Source organism: Empidonax traillii, unplaced genomic scaffold (assembly GCF_003031625.1).
Source record: "Empidonax traillii isolate 1590-97213 ecotype Southwest subspecies unplaced genomic scaffold, ASM303162v1 scaffold2031:size41818, whole genome shotgun sequence".
Lineage (NCBI taxonomy): Eukaryota > Metazoa > Chordata > Aves > Passeriformes > Tyrannidae > Empidonax > Empidonax traillii.
The window spans coordinates 20013-40906 of NW_020957224.1; the positions used below are offsets into that span (position 1 = coordinate 20013).

General features: G+C 37.8%; 1 protein-coding gene across 1 annotated transcript in view; it reads left to right on the forward strand.

The window, feature by feature from the left end:
- Positions 1-19262, forward strand: part of LOC114071466 (uncharacterized protein C18orf25-like) — a gene marked incomplete at its 3' end in the record, with an annotated part of 24037 nt that extends 4775 nt beyond the window's left edge. The window contains exon 2 of the mRNA XM_027909299.1: positions 19080-19262. Within this exon, the coding sequence (XP_027765100.1) occupies positions 19080-19262 (183 nt within the window). The remainder of the gene's footprint in view (positions 1-19079) is intronic.
- Between the last annotated feature and the right edge of the window lie 1632 nt (positions 19263-20894).

A 20894-nucleotide genomic window follows, 5' to 3' on the forward strand; every position in this document is an offset into this window, starting at 1 on the left:
CAATCCATCTACGTCCTGAGGACCTCGCTGCCACCGTCCAAGCGTGCTTGGCCCCGGCAGATGAACCTCAGGATTAAAGGGTGGGCTCAGTTCCGCGCACACTGTGTCTCACCTAAAAAATCCAATGCGCAGGCTGGAAGGTGGAAAGACCTTCCCCGGTTCTTCGTTCACGAAGAGACTGGCCATTCACTTCAGCACGTGTAGCAGTTGCTCCAGAAGGCAAACAACGTAAATAACAAATGCCCCCTCCTCCTTTCCTTAGCTTTTATATCCGAGCTGACATCATATGGTATGGAATATCCCTTTGGTTAGTTTGGGTCAACTGGCCTGGTTGTGTCCCCTTCCAGGATCTTGCCCACCCCCAACCTAATGATGGGAGGGGGAATGCTGAGAAACAGTGCTGATGCTATGCCAGCGCTGCTCAGCAGTAGCCAAAACACTGGTGTGTTATCAACCCATTTCTAGCTACCAATGCAAAGCACAGCACTGTTAGGGCTGTTATGGGAAAATGAACTCCATCTCAGCCACGCCCAGTACAAAGGGATGAATTTGGTTCAAATATCTCAGAATGATGCCAATATAATAACAGGGGAAAAACTCTGTTAAACAGGATTTTCAGTAAGATACTCATTTGGAAATGTCAGTAAGCATAACGGTGTGGGGGAATATACCATTGCTTGTTAGAATGAAGATGCAGCATATCTTCTTAAATTATGTTGTCAGACTTCCTAAATTAAAGAACTTTAGATTTGGTTATTATTTAGATGATACTTAATAGATTACATAAAGAGACAGCGTTGGAGCATTTCTGAAGTGCTTTTTTGCAGGAGGTATTGTTTTGAAAATAAGATATGAATCTTGGCTTCTGACCCCTTTTGTGATTGCAAATTTCTTCGCCTTTAACCTTGGCAGAATTTCAAAGAACTATGGAATCGTAAGTTTACAGATGGCAAAGAGACAAGTTAGATAAATGCTAACATTTTTAGTATAATAAAAATGTGGGTTTAGGCTGGATTATTTTTTTTTTACCCTGAAAGGCACCAATAAAGAAAAGATTGAATAAGGCTTGTTATAAGAACTGCAAGGGAAGCATTTGAAACATTGATTTGCTGCTACTGTAAATTGTAGATGTGCTATGAATTATGCCTTTTAAAAATAGCATTGCAGGGTAATATATACTTCAATACCTAGTTTCCTCAGTTTACAAAACAATTTTGTCAACTTTGATCATGCTAGGTAATTCTTAACTTTCAAAGCTTAGCTAGGTTGTCTCACATATTACCATCAATAGTTCTTATTTAAATTGCAATTAAAACTTACTCAACATTACTTAGAGGTGTCTGTTCGTAAGCCTGTGGAAATCAGAAAGATGAGAAAGACTGTCATTTAGTTACTTGATTTTAGGATAAGTTTCCTGACTAAAGATGAGTAAACAGAATCATATTGGATGTTCAATACTAGGAGTATATGAACAAGAAAATTTGTTTTTCAGGGAGGAAAAAGACATTGAATATATAAAAGGAACCACATTTTAGGAAAAAGGTACCATTTTACCTAATTATTTTAGTTAAAATGCAGTCAGAGGGATGTTAATTAGTTACTATTAAGTGCATATTTTTGAGCAGAGGACATGAATGCTGAATTTCCAACCTGTCTTATAGGTAAACACATGGGAGAGAAGACTTAAGAAGGGGCTTTAATACAACATCTTTGGCTCCTGATGGGTAGCATTGCTGCTGCTCAGAAATAGGATGATAATCCTAGGCTTTGTTTAGCTGTTACTGAAGGCCTTATCTATACCTCATTTATATAGTTCCAAAAAAGAATGTGTTGTTTAAGCAATACTGTAATTTCATGTATGCAGTGAAATCTCAATAAAAATATAGTGCCTTATGTTTTTATTAGTAAGAGTTTCGTTAGATTGTGCAACAATTTCTCTCATTCTTAGGATATTTTCTATTATTCTTAAGCTAGAGGATCCCACAAGTTTCATATTTACATATTAAATTGTCAGGTTCTGTAGCTGCTTTGTGTAGTTTAATGTGATGCTTGTCTTGCTTCGGAATTACCTTAGGTAACATTTGTGTGTTTGGATGGCATGCATATGTTCTTTATTATTCCTCAAACAGGTACAAATCCTCTGGTTTTTTTTGGGTTTTATTGCTTCCTAGATGATTCCTGAGTGAACTCTAAACAAAAAAATATAGATACCATGGCCTTTTGTTATTGATATGTAGAGTAAGGTAATGCTGCTTCTTCTTGCTGCTAAAGTTCTATCTGATAATCCCAAAACCAGTCCTTTTAATCATCTTTTTGATGGATAGAAGGAAGGAGAACAATTTCCTTCCAACTATGCCCTGTTTTCTGCCTTGCCTAGGATTAATGCTAGAAATGCTGCACAGGTGGTGGCTTGTGCAAGGAAGGGCTGGTGTGAGGTTGATCAGTCCTACATGTCATGTGCATTAACCCTGTGATGGAACTGTGTCCATCAGACCTAATAGAGGTTACTTTCACCTCATGTATTAGCATAGCATTGACATATCTTTTCGTGCTTGTATGTTTGTGGTGTTTATTCTCTTCATTGGTGTTCATTCTGTTTTTAAAAATTAGACCAAGAGCTTTGGGCTTGGCTACTTTGGATGCTGCAGTCACTATATCAGCCTTTATCTCTGTTATCTCTTGTCTGTGTTTTAACAGTCTGTTATAAAAGGGTTCAAGTATGTAAGTAAAATATGCATAATCATTCAGGTTTATCAGTTAAGCGTTAGTATTTTGGATTGCAGCCTAACAGAACTAAACATGTTATTGTAAAATGTTTTTTGACACCTTCAGTTGAATTAAAACCAGAAATTACAAGGGAATTGGACTAATTTGGTATATTTATAAAAAAAGACCTTTGACAGAATTGTCTGAGAATTCTAGAATAAAAATAATTTTGAAGCCAAAATTTTTATTATAAGCTCAGTGAGTGTAAAATTTTTTTACGGTAATACTGTTGACTGATATTTGGTAATTCCTCCCCCCTTGTCATGTCCAAGGGATAGTATTAGAAAAGTTGTTTTCCTGAGTTAATAAACAATATTATGTTCTTACTTAATGATCAAATGACCTCAGTCTTTAAAGCTGGCTTCAGTCCTACTGGGGGATCTGGAGGAGCGACCAGGGAAATTCCGGGATTGCTTGACAGGGACACCGTGTGGGATAGGAACTGCATAGGCAATGTCCTGGAAGAGGCCATGAACTGCTTTGCCGAGATGCAGAGGCAGACAGAGGAGAAGTTCCACATGTGGATAGAAAAGCTAACCCATCTTGACACAGATGAAGAAAGCAAGCAACAACTGGAGCCCAGGGAACCTAAAATTCAACCAGTTGGCCAAAGAATTCCCCCTACCACACAGTCAAGGGCTTTCATACAGATGTCTGATAGCCAAGTACCTCCACAGCAGTTGTTCAATTTTTACATGGGCTATCAAAATGTCAATGCTACACTAGAGTTTCCAGTGACTTTTAATAACAGTTTTCCACCTATCTTTCCAGAGAATGGGAATATTGCAGAGCCTGATCTGAATCAATCATAAACTTTAAAAAAAAAAAAATCATCTTTTCAATCCTGATGCTACTTTGGATTATGCTAAAAACAAGGTTTGCTTTCCTCTTTGTATGTTTTTGTTTTTTCTTTTGGGTTTTATTACCATGGTAATTGTTTGTATTTTTTTAATTTATAGGGAATGTGCATGTAGTTTAAAAAACCCCACAGTATACTCACATGCATGTGTCAGCACACACATATAAACACTTTTAAAGATGTGTTGGGGGGAACCACCCTAAGTTTTTATCACCAAACTTGAGAAAATATAACTTAAAATCCTTGTTTAGATACCCCATAATCAGTAGTGCTATGTTTGCTACAGTAGGAGCATTGAGTATTCATCCAGATGCTCTTTTTGCATGTTAAAACATTTATATAAGTACCCTTGAGAACCAGACTAGATAGAGACCCATAACATTTCTTTAACTATCTGTTTACTCCCAAGTTTTACAGCTTGAACATGTCACACATTAGTGTTTTCTTAATAATTTTTAGGCAGAAGTAATGTATAAGCTTACCTAAAGATTTAGCTAGATATAGCAAATATGCACAACTGATTTTTGCTTTTGTTTCCCATTTAGTGGTTCATTTTCTGTCCAGAGTTTTTATTAATGTCACTGCTGTGTTGCACATGACATATTTATGGAAGCGGCTGTCTTATATTGTGTGCACAAATAGGCACATGCATACATATATATGTGTTTGGTTTGGATGGAAGTTATCTCTTGTGTCTAGTTTGCTGATCCCTCTTAGTCAATGAGAATAGATAAGCACCTACAGAGGATACCTTCTGACAGTCTTGCATTAGTGTCTAAACCTTCCTTATCAACAGTTTAGAATAGATAACTTTTGGTTGAAGTTAGGTGACATGAATCACACCCAACTGCATGCACATGCATGGCCTGTGCACAAAGTATTGCTACTCCCTTCTGTATATATGATCAAACTGCATCCTTCATGCTAGAATAAAAATAGTCTTGTCAGTCCTAAGATAAACAGCCATCGGTGGATGGATTGAGCCTCGGCACAGGAATTTAGAGGGAGGCTTGGCAGTCAGATAAGTAAACTGCAGTGGTCTGAAGATTGCTGTTCTGGGTCAGACAGTAAGACCTGCTTCTGAACCATGTTTGAATGCTGCTGAAATAATTATTTACTTGTGATGGGGAATGCCAGAACATTAGTTTCATTTAAATAATACAAAACCTTGCTTTGTGTGGATCTTTTTATACTAATAGTTATCCTGAATAGGCAGGCTTGAAACTGTGATGTTTAAAGTAGGATTAATTTAAACTATATATTAGAAATCTCTATTTAATTCTTACTATTATCACCACACACAGGGATTTTTTTGTCACCTCTCCATTTAGGCCTTTCTCTATGTCAAGTCACTTCTCTGTAGCTACCAAAAATGTACATTTATCATCAGATAGAACTTGCTAAAAGTTTCTAATGTAAATTAAAGTTCAAGTAATGGAATTTAAAAGTTTGCATAGACATACTTTAAGTAAAGAGAATGCTAAAGGTCTCCTATTTTGTTTCTTAAACCACAGACACTTTTTTCCTAATTATTTTAATGTAATTCTTTTTTCTTTTTATTGGAAATATCCACTGTATCTTCTGTAGGTCTGATGGGGTTTTTTTAATCACCCTGAAGTCAGTGGGAGTTTTTCCATCAATTTATATGGGGGTTTGGATCAAACTTGTAATAGGAACTCAAGAAACGCTTTTTGTTATTATAATACTAACATCAGTGTTTTTACATTATTCTTGGCCTAGACTTATTTTTATTTTAAGTATGTGATGCCTTCATTAAAAAAAATGAGGTTAGAGAGCTGTGTTATTTTTAGAGTAACTGTTTGAAAGACTTTGCAGGAGATAATTTTTAAGTACTGGATTAAGTTCTTTACAGATTACCTTGATGCATAATTCTGATACAAAGATTTCAATATGAACTTGTTAAAAAACTCCCTAGTCTGAAATTGTGTGCATTTCAGGTAAAAGTTAAACGAGTTATTCTATGCTTGATTGCAATTTAGTAAACTTGTCCTTATCTGTTTAAAATTTAGGATCCTTCAGGAAAGATTATTTGCTGGTACATGTATATAAAAAAAAAATCAGATCCTCAGGGTGTTCAAAGATTTTTATATATATAAATACCTTTATGATGATGATATGAGCAGCATATTTTAAAGCATGACAACTTTACAAGTCTTCCCATGCATGCAGAAGCAGCTTTTTTGCAGTGACTGGTTTCTTTTAATGTGTAAGAGTCACTGTCGTGGTTTAGGAATGGTATCCTCCAATTTAGGGTTCCCACTGAAACCACTCAAACCCACACTGTTTGCTCACTTCCCCCTCCCCTGCATTGGACTGGAGAGAAGAACTGGAGGCACAAAAGGTAAAGATCGTGGATTGAGATAAGAACAATATACTGGAAACAGCAATAAGAAAATGAACAGTAACAGCAACAATATTAATAACAAATGTGTACAAGAGAGGTGAGCAATTCACATGCTCACCACACTACCACCAAACCCAGTTGACAATGTCCAACTGCTGCCCTGCTATCCCAACCCAGAAGGGACCCCTTCCCCCCTACCCTCCCCTGCTCAGTTACAGGAAAATGATGTGAGGTGGTATAGAATAACCTCTGGGTCCCTAGCCATTCCCCCTCCTGGCTACTGCAAAAATTAACCCTTTCCTGGACAGGACTAGGACATTATCCACCCCTTATTCTATACAATGTCTGTCATGCCCAAATCCTGCACCTTCCAACTATATACATATATATATATATATATATATACACACACAAGCACATGTATCGTTACCACAGTCAAGGGTCATCCCCCCAAGATTTCTGTTGAGTTCATTTAGTCCATGACTGTGGGTTCTATCTGTCCAAGATGTCTTCCAGGGCAGGAGGGCTGGTGTGCTGTCAGCTGGTTGCAAGATGAATCAGGAGCTAATGACTAGTGTATCTGGAGCTGTCCATAGTCATTGTCCATAGTAGTTATGGCATACAGTGGCAGTGTCATTCAGTGTAATGAATCTACCCATATTTATATTTCAACCATTGTCCACCATACCCCAGAGGCTTTACTCACTTCCATGCTTGATTGCAGTGCATGTTTCTCAGTTTAATGAGACAGACGTGTTTGCTAAGGAGGGCATGTTATGAGGAAGACCAAACTCCTCCCTCTAAGCAATTGTAAATCCAAACTTAAAGGCCTTCAGGGAAGGAAATGTGGAGAAAGAAAAAATAACAGCCCTTTATTAAAGAATATATGTGTATAGGTAACACAACAAAAACCAAAAAACAAACAACAATCCTACACCCAAATTCCCACCAAAACCATTTAAGTACTTTTTGCCTTTTGGCACAATTCTAACCATGACCAGAAGGGGAGTGCTGTTGGATCTCTGGAGGAGCAGAGGCTGCAGTTGCTGTCTAGTGGTCGGCAGGGGGCGCATGCTGTAGATGAACCCCACGTGGCAAATGGCAGATCTCAGCTGTGCTGGCTGGTTCAAGACCCCAAGGTGGGCCCCCACCCATCAGCCATGAAAGCGGCAGCTAGCAAGGGACAGGGATGCCAGTCCGTCCAGCAGAAAGCAGGGATACCCAGGAAGAAAGGGAAAATCTCACAAGATGTTGGCAGTCTCCATGACAGCAGACGTGGGGTGCTGCCCTGCAGGGACTCTCTCACTGAAAAATGAACCGGAGCTCCCTCGGTCCTTGGCAGCTCTGAGGGGCACTCAGGCCATAGGCAAAAAAGGAAATGAGGGGGTCAGAGGTGAAAACTGGAAGCTTGCTCCCGCACACTGCTCCTGAGATCTGGGCAGAAGGTAAAGTCCCCTCCCCAAGCCAAAAAGAAAACCCACCTCCCCCACAGTTTTCCGAAGCAATTAATCTCTAATGTGTGGCTACTTAACCAGTCCTTTGCGTGCATGTGGCTTCGCTCTGTCCATCCCTTCCCCCTAACCTTGCTCAACACCTTTCTTTCACAGTGCTAAAGGGAAAAAATTCAAAGCAGGGTTTTTTTTCTTTAAAACAAGAAAACTTATGACAGTATGTTTTACAGTTATGGATAACCTAGTGTCCATGGTTAAGTCTACCCCTCAATCATGAGCCCATCTGTATGTTGCATCTCTTCCCTGATGACCTGAGGCATCATGGGCTCACAGAGCCAGAAATAATTCACCCTTATGTTGCAAGTCCAGATCCACCTGAGACACTTCAATCTTGGCAGCTCGATCCACCTGTCCATTGTTGTGATGTTCAATAGCCCGACTCTTGGGTAAATGTGCATCTACATGATGTACTCTTACAGCCAGGTTCTCAGCCCAGATGCGTTTACCTCTGTGCTACCAATTTATCTTTTTCCACTGGTCTAACTACTCCCACAGAGCATTTGCTACCATCCACAAGTAAGTGAAGAGTGCTGGCTATTTCTCTCGTTCAGTGATATCTACAGCCAGCTGGATGGCTTTCAGCTCTGCCCCGACTTGATCCACCTTGTCCTTCAGTAGCTTCTGTGACTCGCCATATGGGGCTCCATACAGCAGCTTTCTATTTTCAATGTATCCCTACAATATGGCAGGAACTGTCAGCAAAGACAGTGTGTTAATTTTCATTTTCTGGTAGCTAATTATATGGTAGGACCTCCTCAGCATGTCACCTTCTTCTCCTCTTTTGATGATCATCTGAAATTTTTGCCTTCAGGACAGTTTGTGATGACTTCCAAGTTCCTTGGCCGATTGGGGTTTCCTAATCGAGCTCATTGTGTGATCAGTGTGACCCACTTCCTCTACATAGCATCGGTGGCATGATGTGTGGAATGGACTTTCCCTTTGAACATCCAGCCCAGCAGTGGCAGTCAGGGTGCCAGGAGGAGCTGTACTTAGGTGCCAATCACTTCTGAAGCAGTTCAAACCCCTTTATAAGCTGCCAGGATCTCTTTTTCAGTTGAGGTGTAACAGGTCTCAGATCCTTTGTATCCCTGATGCCAGAACCTCAGGAGTCATCTTCCAGTCTCCCTGGGCACTTTTTGCCAGAGGGTCCAGGAAGGACCATTCTTCCTGGCTGCAGTGTAGAGCACATTTTTCACATCCTGTCCTGTCCTGACTGGCCCAAGGGCTACTGAATGAACAATCTCCTGTTTAATTTGTTCAAAGGCTTGTTGTTCAGGACCCTATTTGAAATCTTTCTTCTTCTAGGCCACATGATAGAGAAGGCTTACAATCTGACTGTAATCTGGAATATGCATCCTCCAAAATCCCACAGCACCTCAGAAAGCCAATGTTTCCTTCTTGCTGGTTGTTGGGGACATAGCTGATATTTTGTTGACCACATTCATTGGAATCTGATGACATCCATCTTGCCATGTTACCCCTAAAAACTGAATTACAGAATCACAGAATTAAGTTGGAAAAGACCTCGAAGATCATTGAATCCAACACTTAACACAGCACTACCAAATCCACCAGTAAACCACGTCCCTAAGTGACACATATACACGTCTTTTAAATACCTCCAGGAATGGTGACTCAACAACTTCCAATGCTACAAATATTTTTAATAATATACAAGAATGCCCCAGGATATCAGTGAAGGCAGCCTTCTGCATGTATGGAGCTCCAATTCTCTAGGTCATCTCTGCTAACTTCAGTTGTCTAAATAGTGAGATAGAGTTGTCTCAGTTCTCCATTTCAATAGATGGAAACTGTTATCTCCAAAACATCACTCTTTTCACCCTAAAGAGACACTTGAGAAGCAAATTGAACTCCTTAGGTGCGTGTTTCTTCCTTATACAGGGAACCTAAAGCAAACTGCCTGAGTCAGCTTTCAAAAGTTAAATATCTGCGGTCAGGGATATCTACTGAGAGCAGAGGTCTGCTGCTGTAGATGCAGAAGGATACAGGCTATGTCAGGAAGAATGTGATAAGAATTTAAAGAAAGGAAAAAAGCAGCAACATTATACCTGTTCAGGTATAATTTTAGCAATAGCTAAAATTAGGAACACTGCTGTACATAGTACCAGTCTGCAAGACAGGTTCACACAGCTCACCATCAAATACTGCCTCACAGAAAAACCTCTGAAGAAAATTTTTGACCAGGTTAAGATTTTTTTTTTTCAGCAGGGAAGTTATGATATCTTGAAAAGTAACAGAAACAAGCAAATGCCATTCATATGCCATTCTCACCTAATAAAGACTGTATCCTGGATTTTTACCACCCCCTCCACACACACACACACATATGTGGTCAGGCATTAACATAAATTTCCTAATTGAAGATTTAAAAGTGGTAGCGACAGCCAGGTAAAACTAGGGCACAGAGGCTTTTCTTCCACATGTTTCACCCAGAACCAGAGGCACCAAAGGAGGTTGAAGGGTAGGGGGACCTGGGGGAGAGGGGAGGCAAAGGGGAGGGGAGGCAGATCCCTTGACCTTACTTTGCTTTATGGCAAAACTGGCCTTCAGGAGGATTTGGATTATCTTCTCCCCTTTCTCAAAAACTTCCTCTGCTGTGTTGTCCCACACAATGATGTCATCAATGTATTGCGAGTGTTCTGGAGCTTCACCCTTTTTCAGTACAGTCTGGATCAGTCCATGGTAAATAATGGGTCTATGTTTCCACCCCTGGGGCAGTCAGTTCCAAGTGTACTGGATGTCCCTCCAGGTAAAGGTAAACTGTGGCCTGCACTCTGCTGCTAAAGGAATGTGGGAAAATGCATTAGCAATGTCAATGGTGGTAGCACTTTGCTGCCTTGGACTCCAGTTCATACTGAAATTCTAGCATGTCTGGCACAGCAGCACTCAGTGGTGGTGTAACTTGATTCAGGACACAATAGTCTGCTGTCAACCTCCACTCTCCATTGGAATTACACACTGGCCATATAGGACTATTAAAGGGTGAGCAAGTCTTGCTGATCACTCCCTGGTTCTCCACCTTAAGTACAGATCTCATAAAGGGATAATAACTTTGTTAGGAATGTAGCCAGTGAAATTTCTGCCAATCTTCAATGTCTCAGTCAGGTAGTCTTTTAAAAAAAAAGAAGAAAAATATTTAAATAATTCAGTGTGTTAATAGATAAAAAATTGGTTTTGGTTATTGAAGTCAAAAATTAAAACCTTTTATTTTCATCTATTTCTGTTAATTGTTTTTTTCAACACAAGCAGATGTGAATGTGAAAGAACAAGCAGAGGATGACAGCACTTGAGCATATAGACTTTAAAGCTGTGCTCTTTCTAGGATAAAATTATCCCAAGGCACTCAGAAGACTGAGGGAATAATTCATATTAGATAATTTCCCCATAAAACCTACCTGGTGTTAAGAACACCTATGCAAGACCAATGGTTGTAAATGGTAAATATTATTTTCTTTGGTCACTCTTTTCACTTGCCTCAAAACTGGAGCCAGGGTTCAGCTGTCATAAATCAGCTCCTTTGAAATGAAAAGTGTGTGTTGATTTATGCAGTTGAATATCTGGTCCATGAGGTTATTTTCCATGTGAAGATGTATGTTTCTCATTCTACAAACTGAGAGGGGAACCCCACCTTTCTGTTGTAGTATAATCTACCTGATGAAGGATTTGGTAGGCTGTGCCATTAAACAGGAGCATCTCTCTTCTTGTTTTGTATTGTGAATTTGAGACATTTAGAGCCCTGAAGAAACCAACCTTCAGATACCAATATTAGTGATGAGTCTGTATTTTAAATAAGTGTTTGTTATGTCTTTGAGAAAACAGATTCACAATACATAATTTTAGATTATGTTTTTTTCTCCTGAAATTTGTTTTGTTATATTAAATGCAGGCATATAAGTTTGTCATGATTTCCATTAAAAGTTCTTATATTTTAAGGGCTTTGACTATAAATTTTTGGGGAGTTAAAATTTCTTCAGCTGAAATTTTTAAATTTTAATTTCATCCATTCTGTATTTCATGAAATCAGTCTGACTTAAGACTATTTTAAGATTATCGGAAGGAAACTTCTACTTTCCAACACAGAGTTACATTTTGAGTGTATGTTTATGTTCACATCTCAAGAAATTACTTGAAAACTACCAAATTTTGCACAGATGTGGAGAATCACACATGATAACTTAGAGTTTCTCTAATTTCCCAAGGTTTTATACTTCAGAGTAAAGAAACATTCTATTTTTTTAAAGAATTTTACTTATGGTTTCAAAGAGTAAATGCATTGAGTCAGATCACCTGGTGTAAACTGGTGTAATTCCAGGAAGATGGTGCCAGTTTAAACCCAACTGGCCTATTCATACAGGTCATAGAATCATAGAATGGTTTGGGTTGGAAGGAACCTTAAAGATTATCTAGGTCCAACCTCTTTGCCATGGGCAGGGACACCTTCCACTAAAACAGGTTGCTCCAAGCCTTATCCAACCTGACCATGAACACTTTCAGAGATGGGGCATCCACAACTTCCTCTGGAAACCTGTTCCTACATTGTAATTTTTAATACTGAATTACATGTTTTCAATGTGACAGCTGTTTCAGCATAGGAGTAATGGAATGTGGAATTAGGACTAAGTGGCAGGTGAAACACAGTTTCCTGTGCAGAAGAAAGAAGTCTTTGTATAAAGGCTCAATTTAAATGTCCCTAAATGTCAAACTGACAGTTCAGTAAATAAAAATTCAAAGGATTTTCTCCTAAAAAATTGACCTTTTTTAGGAGTCCTTGAAAGTCCAGGGGCTTTAGTGTGCAGTGGTTTTGCAGGCTTGACTACAGGTTCTTTCCCAGGCATTTGTGCTGCTTCCCTCCCTCAAGTGGGGTTTGGCAAGAAAGGTCTTTAGGAAGCTCCACCCTTCACACACCACTTTGTCTAAGGATTTGGGTTTTGCTTCAAACATCTGAATTTTCAAGCTTTATTTAGGAAAAAAATTGAAGTAAAGACAATGAAATTTTATTTAGTTTTTCTATTGCAAAAAATAACTGAGTAGGGGGAAAAGAAAAAATCTTAAATCTTTCAGATATACTGCACTTCAGTGTTATTTTTACTAGTATTATTAGAATAATTCAGGCTGAAATATAGATCTCTATTTTTTTAAAGTTCATAGTGTCTTTTATTGTTTTTGCAGGATAATTAGGTCATTTTATCTGAGCTGCTAGAGTTGACTGGAGGACCAGTCTTAACTTCAATGAAACAGGATTATATTTGGCAGTTATTATGCACTGTGTAATTTGTACTGTAGAAGCTACAATATTTGGGCTCATTGACAGAGATGGACAGTACCTTGCAAAACATGAGGCTAGAAACCAGTCTTTCTCACAAATTTTATTAGTCACATAGTGTTAGATCAGCAAAATGAAGGTACGTGGAAAGTAGGCTTATTAAGTTAGAAGCAACCTCAAGTGCTCTGTTAAATTTCACAGACTGATGGAAGCAAGGGATTAGTCTGGACCATCAAAAGTTTTGCATCAAGGCTGTATCAGTCCTTCTATAGGAAGTTGCAGTTTGTACTTGCAAAAATGTGATGTCTTCTGGAGGGGTGTTTATGGGGTGTGTGTTTGCTGCCTTTTCCTAATGTTAAGTTGTATTTACACAGGGAATTTTTTTTAACTGTCATGGCTATGTAAGAGTGTAGGGTGTGACGGTTTCCAAAAGCCTTCTGATACACTTTTGCAAGTAAAACTGGGGAAGAGATCTGTCTAATATATCTGCTTCCATAATTAATGAATCATTAGGTGGCATGAGGGAAAATAAATCCTATAATAAGATATAGAAGCCACTCCCCGATATTTTCAATGCACAGCCATGTTCCATGTGCCTTTGCTTAACACACAATGAAAAAGACTATTATGTCTTTATATATAATTTGGTAAAACAAATCCAAGATATTTTCTATCTAGTCATCAAAAAACCCTAAAGAATGAATGTTGATCAGCAAGACTTGAATTTTTGAGATCTCTTTTGATGTGATATATTAAAAATCATCTAGTCTGAGAACAGATACTCATTTGATAATGTTCTGATTTTATTATTTTATTATGGTTATAAAAACAAACACAAAAGCTTTACTGTGTGAAATGAAGAAAAATGTGAAGAAAGTGGATTCACTGATAAAGTTCATTTTATGATTTTAGAATGTTGTTACACTATTTTTTTTAATTGTACTTACAATATTCTTTGTCTAACCCTGTAAATTTTGAAATGTAACTACTGTAACCTCGAATAAATTTACATAGTAATGAAGTGTTTCATGTTGATAAACAACATTTTAAAAAGCACAGATCTCCTGCCCCCCATCCCCCCATGGGAATTGGTTTAGGGTTCAACTAGTTTATGCCATTTGAACTGTGCATACTTTATGAAATGGCAGCTCTGGGTGATGTTTTAAATAATAGCAAGGTTGTATTGCTTATATAAACAAGAAGGCTGTCAGCCTGTAGTCTTGTATATGAAGCCTTTCTGTTTGGATCAAAGTTACTTATGTGTCTACTGTAAAATATTTTGGCTAGTCACTTAAGATGAATCTTCTAGCTTTTGGCACACAAAATATTTCAATTACTATAATGATCATCTGATCTTAACATTTATATACGTATTAAAGTACAATCCATGTTTTGTGTAATCTTGAAGTAAATGGAGTTCTCTCTTAAATTTGTGTCAAGTGTAATTGAGGGAATTCTTAACTCTTATTATTTTAAAATGTCTCAGTATTCCCCTTTGTTATATAAAAATAAATCCAATATAGTTTAGACTACCAAGACTGAGACAAAGTAGTGCCTATATTCACAGTAAAGATGTAGAGGTGAGGCTGGAAGAAGCCATGTCTCCTTGGGCTTGCAATTACCTAGGTGCCTCTCTTTAGCTGTTTAGCTTTTTAGTTGTTGCACATTTCACGAAAGCATTCCTAAACACTATTTTTAAACTCCTCAATAATTTACCAGTTAAAAGTAGCTCAGTAATTTGAGGGGAGTGTTGTTTTCACCAAAGCTGAGCTCTTCTGCTTGTTAACCTTGAGCAAGCTGCAAATCTCTACTTGCCTCAGTTTCCCCCATAGGCAAAAGGAGATTAATAAGCACCTCAGAGTTCCTTGAGATTCTCTAATGGAAAGCTTTATGTAAGAGTAAAGTGCTATAATTATTATTGCTATTATTATTGTACCTGTTATGTGTTTTTTAAAGCTTAGGGTGATATTCACACCTAAATAAAGCTCCATGTCTCCATTGGAGCCACTGACAACTCCAGAGGGTGATTCAGACCACGAAAATTAGGCATTTAATTTTGAAATTATTTTAATCAGGAAAGTCCTCTGGAGATTTCAGTCTTTTTCCTCTACTTGTAGAGAAAACATAGCGAAGTTTAAATCCCATTCCTAAAGCTGGAATTCATCTTGCTGAACTTCAGTGGTGTAAAAGTTAGGTGCCTTGGCTAAGGTGGCTGTCTAAGCTCTTTCTGTTTACTGGGGAAGGAGGGGAGATGGTGATGCTCCAGACTGTAGTTTCCAGACTGAGATTACCTTACTCCTAACAACTTCTCTCTGGCTACAGTGGGAGTGAGGTTAGGTGATAAGATTCACACAACATGCCTAAATTTAAGAAAGCTAAAGGGAAATAAAAATTTCAAATCAGAGTCATGGAATGGTTTGGGTTGGAAAGGACCTTAAAGACCATCTAGTTCCAACCCCCCTGCCATGGGCAGGGGCACCTTCCATCAGACCAGGTTGCTCCAAGCCCCATCCAACCTGGCCTTGAACACTTCCAGAAACGAGGCAGCCACAGCTTCTCTGGGCAACCTGTGCCAGTGCCTCACCACCCTCACAGTCAAATATTTCTGTCTAATATCCAATCTAATCCTGCCCTCTTTCAGTTTGAAGCCATCGCACCTTTTCCTATCCTTCCATGCCCTTGTCCAAAGTCCCTCTCCAGCTCTCTTGTAACCCCTTTAGGTACTGCAAGGTGTTCTAAGGTGTCTCCCCAGAGCCTTCTCCAGGCTGAACAGCTCCAACTCTCTCAACCTGTCTACATTGACATAAAGGTCTAAATTCCCCATCTAGGTTCTGCTAGCTAATATCTTTTGTTTCCTGTGCATTGATACACAGCTGTTGCAGCAGAAAAGTACAGTGCTTCTTATAGAATCACTGCTTTTAACCTACAGCTGAGATTTTATCGTTGATTCTCATTTTTTTGCTTGTGCTGCCATTATAATAAAATAAGGGATAATAGTAGTGTGGATCTTACAGCACAGTTTAGATCACTGAATGTTGAGATGTGGCTCTATGAAACATGGGAGCAGATAGTAAATAAGAAATTATTTAATTTTCTATGTTGCAAGTTTAAAATGAAGGTTGATATGTGTAGACATGAATTTTTGTGCATGTGACTTCTGATTCAGTTGTCCTCTGAATTCTTTAAAAATAAAAAATGCAGTCTTTCCCTACCCCTGTTAACATTAAATGTCAACATCTATATTTTGCTGCTGGTATTTACTAACTTTCATCTTTGCCTTTTTCAAGATTTTTTTGCTTTAGAAATGAATTATATCACCAGGGATATGTACGTCTTCCAGCTACTTTGGCTTCTCAAAAGATATGATTTTTCTTAAATGGTTTGTTTAAGCTACTGATCAGGGAACCTCCTAATTATGCTACATTAAGTTTTGATTCTGGCATGGTTTGTTTTGGTGACTGTTTTTCTATACGTTGAAATCCTGTTACAATAAGTAATTGCAAGGAGTGGCTCTATTGTAAAGAAAAGATGATAAAGTACAATTTTCCTTGTTGTTAATCCTTTTACCTTTTCAACCTGAAAACATTTTTAAACTTTATTTCCCAGCTGAAGCCAATTGTCCTTCTTTCTTGGTACCACCCATTCACTTTGTAGCACATCACTGGGTGATCATGTAGTTGACTAGGGAAGTATTATTTATTTGCAAATTTAACCACTGCTGTCCAATCATTATAGCACTGAAAAGGAAACAGACTTTTGGGAACCGTGGATTTTTTTAGAGGATTTTTTTATATGCCTTCGCTGCAACTTTCATCTAGTTGTAGTTGTCTACAACTTACTGTTTGGGGTTTTTTAAACACACATAGGCATTTATTGCTTATTTCTTCTTTTATACATGCTGAGAATCTGGGGATTTGTTACACCATCAAGATCATTATCTTGGCTTTGTTGGTCATTTACTGGTGATAGGTATAGTTAACACTGGTTTTCAACCTTTGGTTTTCAAACCTGATCCTGAAAGGCAAGGCTGAGAAAAGCAAAAATAGATCTCAGCTGTTATTGCTTTGTAAATAGGCAGCTTGTGTTTTTTCCAGATTGTAAAATTGGTGGGTCTTACACTGACAAATATAATTACAGTATGTAAATTATATTGAAAATATTTTTTGTCTGTTTGATGTATACTAAATTGAAGCAAAGTTATAAGCTGTTCTGTTTGGAAGTGTGGAAGATACAAGAGTGGAGCTACAGATAACAAGTTTATGCTTGTATTTCCTACTGATGAAGACTTTCACACAAGTTATTTCTATGGGTAGGTGATGAGAATATCACTCTGCATGTATGTGCGTTAATTATACATTTTTGCATGATTATACATGTAGGAGTGGTACAATTTTGACTTGAGACTATTGGTGCCATTTGTCCCAGTACAATTTTACTTGTGTAGACGTCTATCTAAATCCAAGTTTTACTTCTGTTTTTGTACATCTTCTAAGAAGTGAGGGAAACAAAGACCTGAAGGAACAGTACATAGCTCCTTAAATTTTAGATAACCTTTTGAAAAAATGGGCAAATAGTCAATATTGTACTTCACCCTTGTATCTTCTGCACTCGTTTATTTTTATAGCTCACATTATATATGTACACGCTGAACTCTAATGATAAGACTGAAAGAAAACATGCCTCTCATGATTCAGTCCAGTTGTAACTTCTGCATGTAATTTAATCATCAGCTGTCACAAGTAATTAACTGAACATCATCCAGCTCAATTTTGAACTTGGTATTCCATTATTTTGTAATTGCCTTTTAAAAATACAAAGATTGCCTTTCAGTTAATTATCAGGACTTCTTTTCCAGTCATAATCATTATCTGTTCATGTTGCAAACAGTGTGGTCTTTAATACATTGGCATTTAACTACCCATTTATTTTTGTCTGGTCAGTTTTAAGTTTGTAATATAACATCACTTTATGAACTTGTTGTTTTGGAGGCAGGTCTGATTAGAAATATTTTGTGAATTTCTTCATACCTTGTTGCAAAACTGATCTTTAGCATGAATTAAACAATATGGTCACTTTTCAATGAAGTGTGTTGCTGATCACAAAATAGGCACTTCTGAAAATAGCAAGTTGAATTATGTTTCAGACACCAAGTTACAAAAAAAAACCAAATCAAAACCAAACCAAACCCAAAAAGAACCCACCCTAAAAACCTCGGGAGAAACAGCTTTTCAGAGAATTAAATTTGAAACTTATTTCTATTTCATCCTTGTTTTTGGTGATGAAGTCTTGGCCCAAAGAAAGTTTTGATTCTCTAATTTAGGGAGTGGGAACTCCAACAGCTTTCATCCACTCTGAGTCAATAAGCTGTAGCTGGGATGAGGCATTTGAGTTAAATCACACATCCTTTCAGAATTATTTATCCATTCTCTCTGCTTCCACATTAAACTTTGTCTTGACTGATTTTTTTTTTTAACCTCTTCTGTTTTTAGCATGCTTTCTAATTATAAGTGATTTTCATACATCACAAAGAATATAATTGGTCCTAACAAAATAGACCAAAAATAGCTTTTTGTTATTCCTCAAGAACAGATTTCAGAATCACATAAGCTATTTTCTCTCCCTCTTTCCTTCTTCACTTTGGTGGCCAAAAATGCATATGGTTATCATAGTGAATGAAAAACATATTTATCACTGCACATTATAGTTTTGTTTCTTGTTATTCTCAATCTTTAAAAAAAACAACACCAAAAAACATTGCCACTTTGAAAAATTCCACTGCCTTTGACAGGTAAATGTTATGAAAGTTGCCTAATTTATTGTCACTGGATCAGTTATATCAAAAACTTTGTTTTATTCAATCAACCATAAAGTAATGTAAGGTCTCGACTTTTGCAAAATTCTCTAGATAAATATTTTGTCTTGCCAAATTTAATATCCTGTAACTTATTATTTTTGATTTAACCTTAAGTTTATCCTTTTAAGATTGTAAATGTAACGTCATCAGATATGATGTTGATGTGTTAATGTAAAAGATAATACACAAATAACTGATAATTTCATAAATGTGGTTTTCTTACATTTGTGTTTTCTGTGTATGCAAAGGTTAAAATGTCTCTGTAATCTCAATGTTCATTAACTGAAGTTTAATGATTCGTATAATGGATCACTATAAACTATAACTTTATGAGCTTCATGTAGGAGATTGCATTAATACTTAAATTATTGTAATTTGTACTTTTAGATGTGTTTTTCACAGTATGATGACTTCTATGTTGCTTTTCTCTTCTTCTGCAGATGGACCTCCAGTTGTAGCTCACTATGATATATCAGACACAAACTCAGACCCAGAAGTGGTAAATGTGGACCATCTGTTGGCAGCTGCAGTAGTTCAAGAGCACAATAATTCTTTAGGAAATCAAGACTCAGTATCTACCTGGAGAACCAGAGGACTGCTAGATGAACTGAGTGCTGATACAGGTTTGTTTAAATTCTCTTCCTCTGACATTTGTTCCAACATCTCAGTTGGTGTCTCTCCCTTTCTTGCTTTCAGTATTTTTATAGTTTATACAATTTTAAAAGCTCCCTATGTGGATTTTGCAAAAAACAAGTGTACAGGTGCTTATTAAAAAGGTCTGATATTTATTCCAAAATATAACTCATAAAAATTGACAAAGATTCCTGCAATCTTTTTGACACTAATTTTATTAATTATTTTTTCTCCTTTGTTTCCTTCTAATTAATACTTGGAACTTAGGTCTGGAGTTTTGGTGTTGGGTTTTTTTTAAATGAAAATGAGCTAGGCTTGTTTCTGAATGATTGATTATGATGACCCATGCCACCCACTAGTAAACTGATCTGCTAAAGAAGAGTTCAGAGCCTGGGTTCTGAGGCAGAGCCAGTTGATTTCAGCTCAAGCTTGGTGCCTCCAGAGAGGGACCCTAAACAAAGAAATCCCTGGGCTTTTATAACCTCACAGTCTGTGCACCCAATCTTCACATGCTCTGCATGCATCTCTTGGTCCAATGGTGATTTATGGTCTGGGGTCATCTAACACCTCATTGGATTCTTTCTTCATGTCCGTATGGGCAGACCATTAACTGCTCTTATCTTCCAGCTTGGGGCCCTCCAGGATCTCAACCCTTATCTGAAGGTATCCAGTCTTTCTCTGTTTACTCCCCAGTTTAGCCGATCATGCTAACAAACAGGGTTTATTTGAAGTTCACTTATGCCAAGCTTTGAGCAGGGCCCACTCGTGCTAAACTAAGCAAGTTACAATGAACCTTAAAACTGCACAAATAATTTCTAATATTATATAAGTAAACCTAATTTAATCCCCAACAGGTCATAATCTCATTTTAAGTATTGGAATGGTCTGTGTGCGTGCTTTCTGTTTGCCCCTTTATTTATTTAAAATACAAGAATTAATTATTCCCATATTCCATCTGTTGCCTAAATGACTGTGGGGAAAAAAAAGACTCCAAGCCAAATTAGGTAGGAGATAAGGATAAAAAGGCTTTAATGAGCCCCTCAGATTTCCGGAATACACCAATGCCCGCTCTCAAATACAGGTGTTTACAGTTTTTATAATGATTTTCACCCAATCCCTGTCCATCCACTGCCCAGGTTCTGCCCAGGTTCTGCCCCCCGCCACGCCTCTCGAGAATTGAGTCTGGGGGCATTTTGGGACCCCCTCTTCTTCATCTTCATCTTCCTCAGAGCACGTAATGTTCTTGGAAGCCTTCCAGAACTCTAGGCCTGAAGGTTGTTGCGTCTATGGCTATATCTTCTTGCATAGATTTTAGGGTGTTCTCTACAATTCTACCTTGAAAATGAGACTAAATAGGCCAGTGGAATTTAGGGGAATTGATATGGGAATGGGTTACAGGGTTTGCTATGTGTGGTTGGTGTGTTAAAGGGTAAAGGGATAATGTATTGCTACTTCTAAAATCTACATACACTGTATAACTACTTCTAAAATCTACACAATTTAAAAAAAATCAAACCTCCAAGGTATCAGTGCCCTGAGCTGGAGGACTATGACTGCAAGAATGATCAACTACCAGTCGACCCTGAAATTGTGCAGGATCTGCTGCTCCAGGTGGATTCTCA